Source organism: Plectropomus leopardus, chromosome 13 (genome assembly GCF_026936395.1).
Source record: "Plectropomus leopardus strain MGB_pleo_1.0 chromosome 13, ASM2693639v1, whole genome shotgun sequence".
Taxonomy (NCBI): Eukaryota; Metazoa; Chordata; class Actinopteri; order Perciformes; family Serranidae; genus Plectropomus; species Plectropomus leopardus.
Window position 1 is genome coordinate 32481004 of NC_142188.1, and position 19824 is coordinate 32500827.

Here is a 19824-nt window from a genome sequence, read left to right on the forward strand (position 1 = left end):
ATACAGCAAGTGAAAATTCAAATAAAAATGAATAAATAAAAGTAGCTCCCTGAAGTTTTACAACATAAATTTCCCTGACACATTCTTTGCACTTTGTAATTGTAATTAATTTTATTGGCAATCACTGAAATTAAACGCAGATACAGATAATCTGCAAAATGCCAAATATTGGTCCCAATAATTGCCCAGGCCGTTAATCAGTTAATCCCTTCAAAAGGTGCTAAATAAGAAGTTGGACAAACTCATAGAAATGTTAAAAGAGCAACTTTTCTTGGCAAACATTGATTTTAGACTGACCCTCATCTTGAGCTCTTGTGGAGATAAAATAGATTTGTAACTTGTTGACGAGTTTGCTTGAATATGATTTAACTGAGATGCGATATGTGTATACGCTTTGACTAACCCATGTATCTATTTTTACACCTTTTAATCAATTTGGACCTACTGTTTCCTTTAGGAGTCTAGATTCGTTGTTTGTAAGGAAAGTATCATGATTTAATTGGTTTGATGTGTCAGGTTGTGAATCCAAACCATAGGATCAATGTCCTTGAACTGAGCGTGTAGAATAAGCTTGCAGCCTCAGGACATCATGAAACAAGTTCTGTTAGGAGCAGTTGATGTGGGTGTTCGCTAATGTATTGCACAGGCCCGGCAAACTGTGTCTGAACCTGTCCTTACAAGGAGCAGATCTCTAGCTCTGACACATGCAGAAACATGGGAAGAGTGGAACAAGATGAATTCCTGTCTGACTCAGCTGAACAAATTAGTATAACTGGAGTATCACCAGTTCAAACAGACACTGTTCACTTAGGGTGACCTGGAGGGAGGGTTTTCTTCTGTTAATTGGTGGTTATGTTTTGGTTCACAGAAAACAGTTAAAAATGGCAGTGAAAGAAGCCATGGGCGTGGTTTACCATCAGTCATCATACATAATTGAGTGTAACCGTGTGATCTTAACACAGTAATCCAGCCATGATGTCTTTCATAGGAAAACCTGGAATTTAGATCAGCTAAAGGAATAGCAAAAGTTAAAGCATTTTAACTGGGAATAAAAGAGCGGCTGTAGCTCAGGAGATACAGCAAGTCGTCCACTAATTGTGAGTTCATGAGTTTGGGTGTTGAACCCAGGTTCCTCTAGCCCACATGTCGGAGTATCCTTGGGCAAAATACTGAACCCCAAATTGGTCCCAATATGAAAGTCCAAACTGAGTTGCAGGTGACACCCTGTATGGTAGCCTGGGCCACCAGTGTGTGCATGGGCACCATCTGCATGCACATTTTTGGAGTATATTACATCAGATTATGTTTGATTTATTGCCATTTCACAGAGTACAGGCACTAACAAAATGCACAAAAATAATTAATTTTTTTGCCTCCGCACCAATGACAAGGCGCTTTTTCAAATTTGGCACAAACATACTTGGTATCAAAGGTCAAGGGTAGTGTTTCCTCGCATCCCTCTTATTCTTGTTTACACAATAACTCAAGGACAAAGTGAGGGAACTTCTTTAAATTTGGCACAAACGCCCACTTGGGATCACAGATGGACTGTATAGAATTTGGTGATCAAAGGTTAAGTCAGTGTGACCTTGCATCCCTTTCATTATTGTGAACATGATATCTTAAGGACACCTTGTAGGAATTTCTGAAAATTTAGCACAAATGTATACTTGGACTAAAGAATGACCTGATTAGATCTGATTAGAATCTTGGAATCAAAGATGAACTGATTACATTTTGGTGGTCAGAGGTCAATGTCACGGTAATCTTGTATCTTTCTTATTTTTGTAAATGTGATATCTTGAGACCTCCTCGGGGTAATTTAATCAAAATTGGCACTTTTGGTCAAGGATGAACTAAAATCCAACTGTTGACTGGAAGCTTCAAGTCCACAGCAAAAACATTGACACTTCCTGCCTGAGACGTGCCATGTTCTTTAAATAAAAGCACCATGGGCCCTGCTTTGATTTATTTAATTGTAACAATACTTTTTAAAATTTCATCATAAAAGTACTTTATTTAACTTTCATATAACCATATTTGATTTTATGACAGTAGCTGCTTCATTAAACTTTAACTTTACTGTAATTGCAGATAATTCAATAATTTTGTATTTTAGTAGTTAACATTAGTTTAGACATTTAAAAATATTGTTATATATACTTTGTATCTCTATATACCCTTAAAATATCATGGCTATATTTTAAAGTCATATCGCAAGCCCTAAATGGACAAAAGTTCAAATTGTTTAGATTGTAATTTTAATGACATTTAATAACCACAGCTTCAACATGTCAAAGGTTCTACTGAATCCTTTGGATAGCAAAGGCTCTAAGTGAATAATTCACACACTCTAGTGTTATCTGCAGGTTCACGTTAGCTGCCACTGTATTAATGGTGGCTTCTTTACTTCTGCCACCAACCAAGATTCAGAACAGTAAAATAGATATTTATTTACTTATTTATTTTTCCAGCCTCCTGTTGGTATCTTAAGAGACTGTTGATGCAGATTCCCATTGCACATGCATCTAACTGAAGGTGGCGAAACAAAGCTTTAGTCTCACGAGCCTGTCCAGGCTCGTTTGATTCCTCCCCTCACCTCAGTCTTTCTTCCCTTCCTTCCTCCGTCTTTCTCATCTGTTCAATAGGCTGCTGACCTGAGCCAAGAAACTGGGTAGCAGAAAGTTTATTTGCAGTCTAGACCAAGCTCAAAGAGCCGAGACATAATACATTGACTTTTCTTGTTTATCATAGTTACCCAATGAGAGAGGCGGTTTGGGAGGTGTTTTGATTTATGTTGCAATGGAAGGAAGGGGAGGATCTTTTTAAACTCAGCCCACAACGCATGAAGTCAGGTTTTATAATTAACAGAGCCAGCTAAGTCCAGATGATAAGGCTTGGAAACAGATTCATCAGCAGGTTCTTATGAACTAAGGAAAAATATTAACTTCACAGGTGTAGAAAGTATAAAAATGTTTTCTAGCCTTAGATTGTCTTGTTTCGTGGAACCAAAATAATTATCATATCGCAATGAAATAAACTGACTTTTCAACCAAATGTAGTCTAGTTAAATGTTTGATACAGTAGATGCCTGAACTTTCACCAGCTAATCAGCAACAGGAATGCTCCTTGGGAAAGCAGCCCAGTTCTTCATCCATCTGTCTGCTTGTCTCTCAGCCTGACTGCTTCCGTCTCTGTTTTTCATGTCTCTTTTTGTGTCACATGCGTTCAGACCACTTGAAGTTTTCAATTTATGACTTTAACTCGACTACATTGAAGATGGAAATATTGCACTCTTTATTCCTCCGAGAATATCTCATGATGTAGTTACTAGCTCCATTGCTAAAAAAAATAGCTTCTCTGTGTTTCCTGTCATTCACTCCTCTTTTGGAACAAGCTCGATGTCTCCCGTGCAAAGTGCAAAGTATGGAGGTGCACATCAGTTGGCTTGTCTGAGATGTTTGATCACCAGTGATGGCTGCACAATGCAGCTGGCTACATCTCTGTTAGACCTGTTGCTGACTTGCTCTGACATCATGCAAACTCAAACAGCAATAACCTCATGGGACCAAGATGGGTTACATTTTTTAGACCCCAGCTGCTCTCCGCCAACTGCAAAATTCCATGACATGATGGGAAGCACCTGGCTCTTACCTCATCAGAGCTGATTCTCTTCAATGTTATATCAGCAACATGATGTTTTATAGAGGCTTTTCATTTTTTTGTTCGATTGGTGAGATCTTGATTTTATTAGTCTGATTTTGCACTGTGAAGGTTTGTTCTGTTAAACCTTTGAAACCTGGAGCAACATCACTTTTCATGTGCTGCTCTCAGATGCCTTTCACAAGTATTTCACCCTTGAATCCTGAGAAAATTGGTTTGATTTCTTTCAAAAACACATGAAATGGGCAATGAGTACCCTGGTAAGAAAAGTTTTCACAAATTCCAAGACATTACTAGATTTTCTTTTTTTAAACTAATTTTCAGGTTATTTTCGTGTAGTTTTTACCAGTATTGCGCTTTTTAAATTAGTTTTATTGTGAATGGTGCTATAAACATACACTTACAAGTTCTTACAAATAAATCTTCAAGGTTCATGAAAAAGTGACAAGGTTTTGTAGTCATGGTAGATTGAGTGTGTAACATTTCAGAATTTTATCTCAGAAACTGAACTTTGAATGAATTCTGCCCTCATGCTTTGCTGTTGTTGCACGGGGAAATACATGTAAACATAATATGTTTAACCAATATTGGAAGTTTATTCTGCAAAAGACTGTATGCACCTAATGAGCTGAAGCGGTGCATTTTCTCAAAAAACAGAAGTGTATTTTAAAAAGACACCATCCTACAAGTTGGGATGACAATTTGTTTGATAAAATTTTGCAGACACTCATGGTACAGAGAGGTTAAAGCGTAATGACTTTGGTGATCATCTGACTTTTCCTCTTGTGCGCTGCCGCCATATGGACTGGCACAAGATTTGGACATTTAAGGGTCTCAGGCTTTGCCTGTTCAGCTTTACTGTCCTTGTTCTCAGCGCTTATATCTAATTCTGTGTAATTACATTGACAGCAATGAAGAAAAGAACAAGTTTGTGATTCATCTGTTGCTACCAGCAGGTCAATATCTCAGTTTGTCCAATACTTTCCAGACAAGTGCCTGCAAAATAATGAAATCACCATCAACAGCATAAGTTGTTACTTGTGTTAAAATAAAGTGTTGTAAATGTCAACATGTTAGCATTGTAATTGTGAGCATATTAGCATTCTGATGTTTAAGTCAAAGTATTGCTTTACAGCTAAATGTACAGCCCTATAGAGCCACAGACAGATGATTTTTAGTCTTCTTTTATACTAATTCTCTGAAATGTAGGATTTTTTTTTTGTTTGCTTATATTTGTTAACATAGGGCGTATTTTGAGAAATTCATGGTGACATTGGCACAAAGTTTTGAGAAGGCACATAAAAGCCATGCCCAAGTAACAGCTGGAAACAGGAGGGTCCAGCAATGTTCATGATAAAGCTCCTGCTATCTTTGCGTCTGTATTAGTGCTAATGTGCAACTTGATCTGCACCCACTATTAACCACTATCAACTGCTAACACTGTAACAACTACATACTAAAACTTTGTGTTAAAAGGGCAATTCTCGATCTTCATCGCTTAGCAAGCAAGGGCATAAAATTCCCCAGAATATTGTACCTCCGGTTTTTGTCTTTTCATGAAAAGAATTTGTCAGCCGTTATCTTTGACAATCAGGCATCTTGGAAAAAGATTTCTTTTTACGTGTGTGTGAAGAGTTTCCTCCCCCATTGTTGTTCCTGATCACATAAAAAAAAGCTATGGACCTTTTTTTCACTCCTGATATGGTCAGTTCAGCAGATGGAGAAAATCTAGTTCCTGGCAGAGGTGAAGTGAAAAATATTTGACCATTTGGTGATAGGAGAATATTCTGGGAATGACTTGATACCACTCATGGGGATTCTTTTTTAAACCAGAATGATTCCGCCTGTTGTATGTGTATCCCATTTGGCCTACAGCAGTCCCTGGAGAGTAGACTTTTAGTGGCGTTTTTCCAGCTCCTCTGGCGTATTCTCCCAGGTAAGCCCAGCGGCTCACCGAGTGCTGAGAGCTTCTTGGCCCTCAGCTTGAGCTTCCTTTATTAAAGACGCCTGTGATTGCCAGCTCATTTGTGTCAGTCGCCGTCCAGACAATGTCAAGTCATTTAGAACAAATAGGTTTTGGTAACTTTTGGGAGGAATGGGAGGTGAGTTGAGTGTGGAAGGGAAAGCAGGAGCTTAAAGGAGAAAGACAGGTGTAGCACTTATTCAGAGGAAAGTAGTTTGGCATTCTCCTGGTCATGCCTTACATTTTATGTACAATGATTTCTGCACAGATGTGTCATATTTTGCTACAGCCACAAAGCAACTAAAGTAACTATTTTGAGTTTGTGTTGTGAAAAACCAGGCTTTACTTAGGATATTTACAGACACAGTATGGGAATATATGGGTTAATAGGTATAATATTCTACTAAAAAGATGTTAAAGTAACACTTTTCATGAAAACCCACATCTATAATGCATTATGAAGACATTCATAGTTAATTAAAATGCATTCATAATGCTTTATCAATATACTCAAAAACACACATAATGCTTACTGATGCACTATGTCAACAGTCGTGAAATGTTATAGATGATGTTATAGTGTTATAGTGACTTGCAATGAATTATAAGTTTCAAGTATCTTATAGATGCTCTTGACTAGTTATAAACTAGAGGTTGAATGATGGGGCTTATAATGTATTATATATTCTTATACTCACCTATACACACATCAACAGTTAACTGTAGTAAGGACTCATAGTGTGATTTAACAATCCATGCTGTATCATAAATTGTCATTGTGTGTTAAGTAAAGTGAGGTACATATTACTCATTTATAAGAATCTATGCTGCATCATAAGTTTTTAATACCTACCATACACCAGAATACTTTGAAATGTAAAAGACTGAAGGCTAGATGTCCTCTTCATAGAAAGTGTTAGGAATGCTAAAACTGAAAGTCAATCAAAGAGGAGGCACTAAATGGCTGTATCATTTGTGATAAATGAATACAACATAGTTTAGTTGACTTCAGTGACTTCACCAACGTACCAATCAGTTCCACTCGACACAAGCTCCAGTGATATCATCAAGAGCCACATACGGCCAGCAACATTTAGTGGGTTTACCTGTGTTTGGAAAAACTGTGCACACGCTGATTTTTGTTGGAAAAGGGTACATGTGTCAGCCCTGTACAATAATAATAAAATAATAATTTTCTATGCCCATTGGCGCCCTCACTTAGTGTTTTCTGTCTAGAAAAAAATATATATATTAACATTACAAATAAATAAACAGTGACATGTTCCTAAATTATGTGTGAGCACTAGATGTGTCGTTATTGGGTGTGGAGGTGCGGGTTAGGGTTAGGGCGCCTAGGGCACCAAATTAGGTAGAGCCGGCCCTGTTTACGCCAGTACATGTTCTTTTGGTGTGGACGGTATTATGTAACCAACAGATATCAGTAAATATAAACAAGATGGCCCTTTAACATTGACTGCATACATGGCCTACAACATGTTAAACAACATTAACCCTCAACTTTACAGTCCTGAATCCCTCAAGAGCTCAGCGGAATAAATGATTTCTGAGTGATGATGTACAGCATATTTGCTGGTGAAATTGATGATATGTGGGAAGTCCCATGACGGTGATTTGATATCGGGGAGTTGATGGTTTGGGCAGCTAAATATGTAATGACATGGTAACCCGTGGTGGATGACTGGAGGCTGATATGAGTAATGGCTGTACGCGGCTGCAGTTTTTGCATGTGAATCACAAACAGTGTCACTTTCCTACTCACTGATTTGTGTCATTTCTCATCAGACTTTGTGAGGTTTTTTGGAAAGAAAAGATGAGAAGAGAGGAGAAATGAATCAGCGAGACCCGGGAGGGATATCAGCTATGTATCATGTTTTGTCTATGTGTCTGGGATCGAGCTTTTCAAACAGGAAATGGAGCTTAGCTGTGTTTGTAACAGTCCGGATTCCACCTGTTTCTAGTGTTTCTCTACACTTACAACTGATGAGCCAATCTTACAGAACAATACCACATTGAACTGACTGTGGTGCATACATGTGTACATCATCACCTCCTCTGTGCTGTGTGTTTACGCCTTTTGGCTGCAGAACAGTGTAGTCACTGTATCCCTTTCTTCACTCTGGCTTCTTACATAAGCAGCACACTGCTGGTTTATCTGTCTGATTGAAAGAGTGCTGCAGCCTGTTGTGTGTGTGTTGAGCTGACACCTGTTGCTTTGGCGTGTTTGTGGTCTGTGGGAACTGCAGCATTCAGTAAGGGTGAGGTTTACTGCAGAGGCAAATTGTCCTCACCTTAGCTTTGGATGTTTTTTTTTTTGCACCTTCATTACCTATTTCAATAGCTATGATTACATGCACAGAATACTCTCGTGTTTGTTTTTTATTCCGAGAACAACAATATTCCTGCTAATCAATTTATATGTCTAATGAATATTCCACTAATATTCCAGTTTACATGCAGCAGTGCAGATTCTGATTAATGTGCCTTAACATATCACTTATTCACATCAAAATGTGGAAAAATTGGAAAAGCTGTGACTTGTGCAATCTTATTTATTCAATTTATTTGCATCAAAATAGGATTTTTTTTAAAGTTTGATACATGTAGCAGACTTGTTCGACTGTGTGAACTCACCCACTCTTTCATTCCTACAGCCACCTCTCCTGTTGTTTTTAATTGAATTTCAAGGAAATTGACAAAAGAAAGTGCGAACTACATTGGTGTGGAGTGTGGTCACTGAGATATACAGCTGATGATCCTTAATTCTCCAGTCCAGAGCCATTAAACCTTTGTAGGAGGAGCATAATAAGAGGGCATAATTAAGAGAGCAGATGTTTTAGTCTTCAAAATTTGCTGCAAAGTGAGTGCTCTTGACTTTCTTGCTACTCTTTGCAGCTGCAGACATGCAGGCAGCAGCACGGAGGGAGAGAGAGACTGTACCATAAAGTTGACAAGTGGTGAATTTGCAGCTCACAGCTAGTTAATAAGATATAGTTTCTGGCTTTTGTTGATATCTAGTGTTGGCAAAAAATGATGTTGTACATTGTGATGTTTACTATATGATGCAGATGCTGCTGTCACATTGAACTTCACGCTCGGCCCGGTTCAAACTTTAAAACTTTGTTTGGAAAACAAAACGAATCATTGAATATTGGTATTGAATCAAATCTGATTTGACTAACATAATGGTGAGGACAGCCCTTTTGGGGCTACTCTTATGCCCAGATTGAAAATGTGCATAAAAACAGGTGGGCGACATACTGAACCCCAAATTGCTCCTGATAGGCTGCTCTATCAGTGTGTGAGTGTGTGTGAGAATGGTTCTTGAGCAGCAGGTGGCACCTTGTACAGTAGCCTCGGCCACCAGTGTGTAAATGTATGTGTGAAAGTGTGAATGTGACATGTATTGTAAACATGCTTTGATTTTTCAGAAGTCCACCCATTTACCGTAAAAGAAAAGAAAGTTTAAAATGTATATTAGGGCTGGGGCGACGCGCTGACGTAATCAATTACGTAAATATGTTGATTCACACAATGTGCGTCGATGCGTCGCACCGTATTACACAGTGCACGTCATGAGAGCGTGAGCAGCGCCAAGTATTTTTTTTTTTGTTTCTGCGCTCATATTATCAAATGAGAGCATTCACACTGCCTGCTTGAGTAGTGTTTGTCAGGTGCGTCTCAGCTGCGTGTCAGCTGCAGCACATCTAGAGAAATGGTGGCTTGCCATTTTTTTACACATGATGCCAAGTTTGTCAGCATGAATAAACACTGAATATGGTGTTTTGATGATTACATTGACTCTGTATCACTTCATACTGCAGTTTAAAGTCTCTCTCTGTTACAGAGATGAGGAAATACAAAGATATTTGTTTTACCTCAACTTCCTTGCTTCCCTTTCAAAACAAAAGCCCTCTGGCTGTGTATCTGTGGATAGAATGCCATCAGCTGCTGATACAATGCGTTTTATTTTGATACATTAACAGGGTGGTGTTGTCAAATACAGCACTCATATCAGCAGGCAGCGATATGCCTTAAGGCCCAGTTAAGGCTGGACTATTTTGATGCAGCAAGAATGTACTAGTTATAATTATTTCTGTTAGAGAAAAGTTATAGTGCTATTCAAATTGCACTAATTTTACTATAATATGTTTTGTTTGACTGCTAGATTTGAGGTTACTGTAACAAAGAGTAACTGTTTTATTAGTCCTACTAAAAGTGACTTGAATTTTACATTGTTTTACTTATTTTGCTGTTGGATTGCTAAATGTAGATTGCACTACATTCCTTTAACTTGAATGGAACAAGCTTGTTATTATTTTATTTTCGAGACACTTTATATCAGACTGTAAAACACAGATTACCAGTTAAGACTGGGCTGTTCTTTGTTGGAGAATAATGCCCTGCAGTGTATACTCTGTCATGATTGAAGATGATTGAATAAAATATTGAAATATAAATGACAAGTTTTAAAATATTATTTCCTGTGAATTCGTTGTTATATTAATCGAGTAATAAAAATATCAACAGATTAATCAAAAAAATATTCGATAGATTAATCGATAAAAAAGTAATCATTAGGTGCAGCTCTAATGTATATTATCCTGTTGGTGACATGCATGGTTATATGGATTTCTGACAACAAAGCTTTTGTATTCAGTTCTGTTGGATGGCCCCTGTGCACATTTTAGATTCCCTGAGCTTTACTTCAGCTCTGAATTTGCTTAGCTTCCAGACACAGCCTAATCCCACTATGACGTATTGAAGCCTAATTATTGACAGATGTGCTGAAAAGTCAGACAAATGTGAATCCAAATACACCCCCAGATGTGTTTATGATGCCAAGTCCTTTTTTGGTTTGTTTGTTTGCGAGACCATTAGTGCATCAACATCGTCTCCATCCTGTTTTCTCTTCTCAGTGGTGTGTCACCTGCCGTGTATAAATGGCGGGAAGTGCAGCACCAGGGACAAGTGTCAGTGCCCTCCCAACTTCACCGGAAAGTTCTGCCAGATGCCCGTTCAGAATGGTCACCAGCAGCCTTCAGGTGGCTACAGCCAGACTCAGGTCCACTCCACACACACACTGCCTCTGACCTACAGCAACGGCCAGAATCCCGGTGAGTGAAAGGCACAACTGGGAGGCTAGGGGGACAATTAAAGGCTAACGGATACACGTTTGAGCCCATTTACTGCAAGTCATGCATTGCAGAGGCTGCATAGAAGGATGTGAAAACAATCAGAATCAGAAACTGCACAAACAAGAAATTTGACTTGGGGATTTTGTACAATAAACACAGTGCAAAAGTATAAAGACCGATAATAATAAGAAAACAAAAAATACTGATCAGTGCATCTCTGGAAGGAGGCCAGCGGGAATGTAAAGTGGAGGTTGTTTGTAGTAAATGGTCTGAAACATGTATTAACACTGCAATGGTCTTTTAAGAAAGTCCATATGAAACAGCTCATTGGTCTGTAACTAAAGACTGATTAACGAGGAAAAAGGAAACATTCTCAGTAATTCTCAAGAGGGTCATTTAAAAATTTCAACTCATGACCCTTTTCAGTAAAATGTAGGAGTACATTACACTGAGTAACTGTGTTAGTCACTGTAATCGTCTCCCCACCTGCTATTAGTGTCTGAATTTTGCCATTTTTAGAAATTTTTTCTCCTCAGCCTGCTCTGGTACACAGTCAGAGTAAGCATGTGAAATGTTAGTGTAAGAGCAAGAAATGAAAAGTGTTACTTTTGTACATCAGTTTTGGTTGTTAAAGGGACATTCCTGTGATTTAGTAATGGAGTTGGGGAGATTGTTAAAGTAAGCTGGAAGGTCATGTAGTCTGTTAGAGAGACCACTTATTTGTGGCAACCTGCCATGATTAAAACATCTGGATGTGTAGCACACCACATTATTGGAGTGCAGAGTGTACTCTAGTCACAGGCGGAGCAGCAGAGCACCATATACAGTGAAAGTGAAACTTAACTGTTATTTGCGATGGGTCTAAAAAGTTGCATTCACCCCCTCTGTAGCAGCTGCTTCTAACTGGACTGATGGATTAATTGTCTACCTCATGACTCAACCTCCACAAACTGCCGCTGAGGGAAAATAACTCATGAAGTTCTGTCTGCGTTGCATTTACAGACCTTTCAAAACCTCCAAATTTAGAGAGGGGACCCAGATTGATAAACAAGCGAGACACACACACACACACACACACACACACACACACACACACACACAAACAAACACACACAAAGTCAGTGTGTATGATACAGGAGGTTTGCTGTAACCATTTTCAAAATTCCCTTTGCTATGGGAAACAAACCACAACCCCTGAGCTAACAAGCTACATGCTAAAAATGGCAAGTTTAGGCACAGATTTGGATTGCATAATAAGGCATGCCCGCTATGTTCTTTCAGTGAACTGTAGTCTAGATCTACACCAAATAAAAGAACTTTTCAATGCATCTTGGGTAAGTTCAGAATCATTCTCGTAGGACTCTCATGCCTAATTTTGATCCATTTTTTTTTCACGGCCAATCGGAGTTGATTTGCCATATTTTTTTATCTTATCTTATGCCTACCAGATAGTAGGAGATGGTCACTGCAATACCTGTATTGCTCATATTGTCTCATGTGTCTCCAGTGTTCAGCCCCAGCATTGTCAACATCCACATCAAACACCCTCCAGAGGCCTCAGTCCAGGTCCACCAGGTGTCCCAGCTGGATAACTACCACAGCAATGGACAGCAGCTCACAGGTCCGCAGACAGGCTCCTCCTCATCCACCAGCTACTCCTATCACCATTCAGAGAGCAGCCAGAAGATCCAGCACCATGGCTACAATTTTGTCTACCCCGGCCAGCATGGCTACCAGGTGCCCCAGTACCAGCCGGTCACCTCCAAGAACACACTGGGCCGCTGCTTCCAGGAGACAGCAGGCAGTCAGGTATTCTGTCACCACTGTCGACTGAGTGCATGTGTTCTGCTCACCTTTATGAAGGACGTAACATATGTCATATCAAAGGATTAATATCACTTTCATCTCTGTAATCAAATAACAAATCAAACCAAGATAACGCAAAAGCCCAAAGACTAGAATGAGCCTGTTAAACTGACAAATGTAGTTACACAGCCACAGCCAAAAAAACAACCATACCTTATATCAAGTCCTGGAGGTGAGGGATGTAAAATGAAGAACAAATTAATTGTCTCAAAGTTAAAGTTCACAATGTTGAGTTTAAGTGACATCCATAAATCGTGAGTCACTCCATCACCAGGTAACATTTACAGCAAGGATGTTGCCATAAAGATAAGAGACTGTCAGCCTGTTCTTATCTGCACGTGTGTCCGTTTTTTTTTTGCCTCCGTGCTGGTCATAGCCAAGGCCAAGGTCGTCATGTTTTAGGGCTGTCTGTCCCATTCTTATAAGCACAATCTCGTGAACACCTTGAGGTAATTTCTTTCAGATCTGGCGGAAATGTTTACTTGGAATCAAAGATGAACTGATTACATTTTGGTGGTCAAAGGTTAAGGTCACTGTGATCTTGCATCCCTCTTATTCTTGTAAATGGGATATTTAAAGAACACCCTCAGGGAATTTCCTCAAATTTGGCACAAATATCCCCTTTGAGTCAAGGTTGAACTGATCAGACTGGTAGTCAAAGGTCAAGGTCACTGTGATTTTGGGTCTAACTCAATCATCAGCAAAACCAAGGAGCTGATTGTTGATTTTAGAAAGAAGGAGGCAAAGACACACACCCCTGTCTACATCAGTGGAGATGAGGTGGAGCAGGTAACAGCTAGAGGTTCTTTGGAATTACTATCACTGAGAACCTACCATGGTCATCACACATCACCACCCAGGTTAAAAAACACAGAAAAGACTCTACTTCCTACAGAAACTTAGGAAGGCTAAATTCCAGAGCAAGATCCTGTTTAACTTCTACAGAGGAGCAATGGAAAGCATACTGACTGGAAACATCACGAACTGGCATGGTTCGTGCACGGCCCAGGACAGGAAGGCTCTACAGCGGGTGATTAAAACTGCCCAGAACATCACTGGTTCCCATTTACAGAGCATCAGTGAAGTGACGTTTCTGCACAGAGCCCAAAGGTTACTGAAAGACAGCAGCCACCCCAGCCAGTCTGTTCACCCTGCTGCCATCTGGAAAAAGATACAAAACTATCCACAGCAGAACCAGCAGACTACGGAGCAGATTCTTTCCCCAAACTGTGAGACTCCTCAACTCCTCCTTCAACACCAAAAAAATGTAGCAGGATTTATGATCAACTTAAATTTAATTTCTTAATCTAATTTCTTCTTAAACCACATTGAAGAAAAATGACAATAAATCGACCTTGTCCCCTGTACCTGTATTTTATATCCAAAAGGTCAAACTTCAAACGTCAACTTTAATGTAACATCTTTTCTGGCCTTTTCTGACAGATGGAGAGACATTTGGTCAGATACTGAATTTGCTGAAACTAATCTTGGAATTATGCTGACTGTAGAGATCGTCTGTGCTGTGGGGGGCAAGATGTGTGTGAAGCAACATGTTTTCACTGACATGGATGTAAACTGTGAATGCAGCTTGACTGGTGCATGGAGGCATACCAGCGCCAGGTGGTAATTCTAGTTATTAAATCAAAATAATGATTCTTCTTCCATTCCCATCTGTCTCCGCTGTGTGTACATGTGTATGTGTCAGTGTGGGAAGGCTCTGCCAGGTCTCACTAAGCAGGAGCAGTGCTGTGGGACCATTGGGACGTCCTGGGGTTTCCACAAATGCCAGAAGTGTCCAAAGAAACCATGTAAGTACAGCTGTGTTTCTCAGATGTTGGTCTGGCTCTTTGGACACCTGATTGATACATTTCTTTTTAAAACATCTGCCTCCAAACATTTGCGGCTCTTTGTGCGTCTGTGTAGAAGTAGAAAATAGTAATAGAAAAAAAATGTCTATAAGGAAAAAAGCTAGGGAAAAGCTGTATTTAAAATGACATATTTAAAATTATGTTATTAGAGTTATTATTGTACCCTTCTTTCCTTACTAATTTTCAGGTAATTTTATTGTCCTTTTTTAATCATTTTTAGCTAATTTTGTCAGGAAGAAATTGTTTGGTTTAGTTTTTTTACTCCTCTTTTTACACCTCTTTATCTATCTATCTATCTATCTATCTATCTATCTATCTATCTATCTATCTATATTTCCATCTATCAAATTAACATTGATTAACGGCGTCTGTGGTTCCCTTTGATCCGACGCGTCACAGTGGCTTTGTAACATGAATTTTCATACCATTGGAGTACTTCAAGCCTGAAATATCACCTCAAGTTTACATGTGACTGACTAACTAGCTCTCTGCAACATGGATTGCAGTGGATGGACAGGGCGGTTATCAGAGGCTTTACAGGGAGCATCCTCTGACTCAGCTTACAAGCTGCCATCAAGAAGCACAATTATCGTCCAAAATCCAGCAGCTTTATGGCACAGAAAGGAGGGAAAAAAACATGTCTTGTTAAGTTTCTCATTGCCTTTCACCCATGATTTTGAAAGGAATGAAACCAATTTGCTCAGGTTTCAAAGGGTTAACTGTAGTTTTGGGTAGAGTTGCTTGTTGTTTTACAAATTAAAAACACAACAGACTCAGTGAATTCATTGATGTTATTGGTGACATCAATGGTGTTGTGCATAGATTAAAGGAACATACAGGATTTTATTTAATTTTCATTTACGCAGCATATGATTTCATATCACACATAAAATGGATTGTTATTTCCGCGGCAAGCGTCTGAGCAGTCCTGTTGGCGTAGTGTGAACACAACCAAGCTGCTAAAACTAACACTGTTTTAAGATTCATCTTGATGAGCTGTAGTTCAAATGAAACACAGTCAGTGTCCAGCCGTCAGGAAACATACACCCTATAAGTATGTATTTACACAACTCAGTGTCTGCACGCTTGTGCTTCAGCTAGGAACATGCAAAATAAAGATGCTGAATCAGAGCCATGAGGAAACGTTATACGTATGATCCTTGTACTGGTCGGGGTTTTAAAAGACAGGTGACTTCAACAGCAGGAGTTATTTGAGGAGAGGAAATGCACTAAATGCCCTGGTGGCATGTGGTGCCGGCCCCCACTCGACGTCTTTTTAGAGAGGTTGTTACCTAGCTAGACTGTGTGTGTGTGTGTGTGTGTGTGTGTGTGTGTGTGTGTGTGTGTGTGTGTGTGTGCGTGCGTGTGTGTGTGTGCGTGTCTGGGTGGGTAGAGGAAGTTGGAAGGGCTGCCAGCCAGAATTTGCTTTTGACAGTAGCTAGCTATTCAATCTAACTCCCTTTGTAGAACAATGGAAGGTCAATTTAAAGCCAAAGCAATTGAAGTCATATCCCATTTAAGTCGAGGCTTGATAGGTAGATTCATGTGAATAGCCTAAGCCTCGTGTCCACCAGAGTTTGTTTTTTTTTTTCAGCTAAAAGTCCAGGTGCTCCTCAGGAAACTCCCAGCTGAGAGCATTTTGAAAGCGCAGCGTTTTTTCAGCTGATACACTTTGGTTGCGTCTGGTTGCTGTGATTCGGAATATCTGCGGAAGTAAACATATTGGCACAATGGTAGAGTACCTGCTCTTTGGATGAGGGGAAGACTGAGGCATGCTGGGAGAGAGAATGCTCCCACCGGTCTGTGGGGTTCATGAGAGGAAACATTCTGTAAAACTTCAATAGCCTGTTATTTGCTTAAACCACTAAACTCAACAGGCTTATATTTGGGACAGGCATCTATATGAGACAAGCTTTTAATTCCTTACACATAAAACTGCAGCTCAGCAAAGATGGAAATACAATCAAATTGTTTGTTTAAACCTTTTTTCCAACTCTCTGGCTTACTCTGCTCATATTTCTGTCTTCTTTGGTGCTCATGGTTTCAGTAAAATGAACCAAATAATTGAAGAGAATGGCACATGTGTGTATCATGTCCATATCAACAAAAGTTTAAACATTTATATTTGTATGCATGATCAAAGCAGCTAACTAACATTATCTCCAGCAGGCAGCCAACAACCCAGTTTTATACATCCAAAGAACTGCCATGGAAATGAACTGCATGGTAACCAGACCAAGCCTCTAATTCAAACAGGCCTTTATTTGTCAAAATGTGTCACCACACCAGACTAGTAAAAGGGACTGGGCATCTAATTGGGACCAGGCTCGTATTTGAAGTTTTACGGTAATATATATGTATATATATGTATATATATATATATTCAGTAAATGAACAGATATCTCCTCCATTGTTGTTGTTGTTCAGCACTTGCTCATATCAGGTGTGACAGTTAGTCTTTGCGGTGGGCTGTTTGTGGCTACTCCACTGTGACTGAGCTGCAGTGACAGTGATGATTGCAGCTTTCGCTCAAAAGGTGAACATTTTTCTAACATTTTTTTAATGCTTTGGTGGAACGGCCTTTGATGCCATTACAAAGTTACACTGCCAACTACTGGCCGGGCATGCATACTACAGCATTTTCGGGTGTTGTTTTTGCTGATTCATGCACACGAGTATTGTTTTTATAGTGTTATTATATGAATGTAGATGTTTTTAAAAATGCAAAGGAAAGACTTTTCCATTTTTAGTAGAACCACTAAAGTTGGCCTTAAATTTAGATATCACATGTTCAAAAAGGATTTGGAAGAAGTACTCAATTATTTATTCGTACTCCTATATATACATTCCCATTCTGTATAAACGACTTTCTTAATTTTATACAACCCACTACAATATGGACAACTATCCCAGATTTACATACAACCCAATACAACTTCAGTTTGATATGTGGTTTACAGACGTGTATTACAGACGTGTTATGTTGCATGGAAAGGACACAGATTAGGTTTAAGGGATCTATAAAGGTTTGATTTGATTTCATTTAATTTAATTCGATTTGATGCATGTCATCCCTTCTCTCTCTCCTCCTTTCACACTATAGCTGTCCTGTCAAATAAAGGCAAAAAGCCCCCAAAAAATATTTTTAAAAAGACTTTTTTTAAAAAAAGAAAATGTAGAAATGAAACTAAAACAAGCAAAGAGTCCAAAAAATTAAACTTTGCAGACAATGAAAAACATAAAGCAAAAGAAATTGTCAAACACATCATGACTTGGTTTACATATTTGAGAAGGAGTGAGAAGTACAAACTTATTTAACTCTGCTCCTTCTACATAAGTTATTGAATTTTCCTTCCTTATTTATTTAAGCCTATACTCTTAATAATTAAACCTATATACATACATACAAATACCCAAAGTGGAATATCTACAATTCTACATTATTATTTACAGAAAAAAGGAAGATAAACAAGGAAAAAATAAATGTTAAATAACCAAATAAAAAATAAACAGTAACCCCTGTAAACAGCCGGTGATTGTGAAACCTTCTCTTCATGCCTGTGCCTCGTGGAAATCATGTTTTTATACATTATTTTAAATTGGTTTATGGTTGGACCACAGTTAAACTGTTCCGTAGCTGCACATACACAAAAACTTTCTCTGGTGGTATGAACACTGCAAGTTTTGAAATTAAGTGTGGTTAACTGTGGTTACAGTTTAAAGGGAAATTAATTCCCTTTAAACTGTAACCACCTTATACATAACTGAACAGTTTTTGAATATTTCCTGGAATAATTTTAGCCTGAAATGTTATTTTTGCCATCAGAAACTGGATCTTTAAACTTCAATAATCTCAACTGTAAGAATAATGAGTGAGTGTGATCCAGATATGTGACATTGTGAATGATCCGTATTGCTTTTTTTTTGTAAAAAGTAGAAAGTGAACATATAGAACTTTTGTAGTTTTTCCCCAAAGCTCCACACGGTAAGTCAAATATGGTAAAACAATTGAACAAGAGAGAATATGGAGTGTTTTGTGATCCAGAACCTGCTTTGCTTTGTTTACTTCTGAAATGAACAATAACAGCTCGTGATGTATCGATACATGAAAACTTTGACTCTGTTCACAGATTATTTAGGTTCAGAGAAAGTTCACCCTCTCTGTCATACTGTGCATGTAAAGTAGAACAGACGCTGTTAATCAGGAGTGACTCATGCCAGCTTTTAGCCCACATGCCTCATAAACACCATGAGAGGGAAATTTCAGCAGTGCTGGTCACAGACTTCATTGAGCTTTGTCTCTCCGTCCGCTCTCCTCAGGAATGGCAGAGGGCAAGAGTTTAGATTTCTGCTTTACAGTCCAGTGTGAAACAGTCCATTGTGCCACGGAGACACTGGTAGCTGGTGAATAAATTGGCTTTATCGCTTAAACAAACATTGCCTTGTTGTTACCCATTGAGCAAAAATATCAATCTGCTTTCAGGTATTTGGGTACCAATTCCCCACTGGTGCCTTTGTCCAGCGTTACAGCAGGACCCAGGCTCCAACCTACAGCGGAGGTTCACACGAGTCTGACTTCTCTTATGTTCACATTAGCGTTTAAAATGTGGCCAATATTTAGATTCCAATGTAAAGCGGTCATGGCCCTGATGTGCTCGCATGTCCAGAAGAACATCAACACGTCACACACAGCACGCTGTTCATACGGAAGTAAACAAGGAGAAGAATTCCATGATAAAGATGGAAGCCACTGATATGACCCTTTACAGTTTAATTTTGAAGTTATTGTGCAGTTGAAGCAGGCAAATGTGGAAGCAGGTGAATATGGAAGAGAGTGAAAAGAAAAAGAAGTTTATGAAGTATTTTTATCCAAAATAGGTGCAGGCAGTGGGTGAGTAAAACAAAGGGCTTTGTCAGTCTCTACCTGTGGCAGCTGTCAATGCACGTGCAATTTCTGGGAAGTGATAGTCCACTACTTCAGAGGAATTGTGGATTCTGGATGATCCGCTCAACTTTTGAAGAGTTATGTGATGCAATAACACCTCTTGTAGCGCCTGCTCATGAGGGAGCCAGTTCCTACTGACAAGCACATAGCCACAGCATCATGTGACCTAGAAAAGCCCCAAAAAGTGTTTCCGTTGCAATTTTGCAAAACATGAAGTTTTATGATTAGTGTGGTCATCATAAAAGGGAAGAAGTAGGTGGGTAGGAGTGGGGAAAGGGGCCATTTGCCCCTCCACTTTACACCTGTGGACCAGACACATTTTATATTGTGGACAGCTGCATTGCAGCTAGAGTGATCCCACTG

The 19824-nt window shown here is 39.1% G+C and overlaps 1 protein-coding gene across 4 annotated transcripts in view; it reads left to right on the forward strand.

Annotated features, from left to right (window-relative positions):
- The window catches only part of ltbp1 (latent transforming growth factor beta binding protein 1), a 147010-nt gene that overhangs the window by 66977 nt on the left and 60209 nt on the right, over window positions 1–19824 (forward strand). For all 4 annotated transcript variants that reach the window (XM_088086239.1, XM_088086240.1, XM_088086241.1 and 1 more), the window contains exons 6-8: window positions 10564–10761; window positions 12290–12591; window positions 14354–14456. In XM_088086239.1, coding sequence (XP_087942365.1) covers window positions 10564–10761; window positions 12290–12591; window positions 14354–14456 — 603 coding nt within the window. The remainder of the gene's footprint in view (window positions 1–10563; window positions 10762–12289; window positions 12592–14353; window positions 14457–19824) is intronic.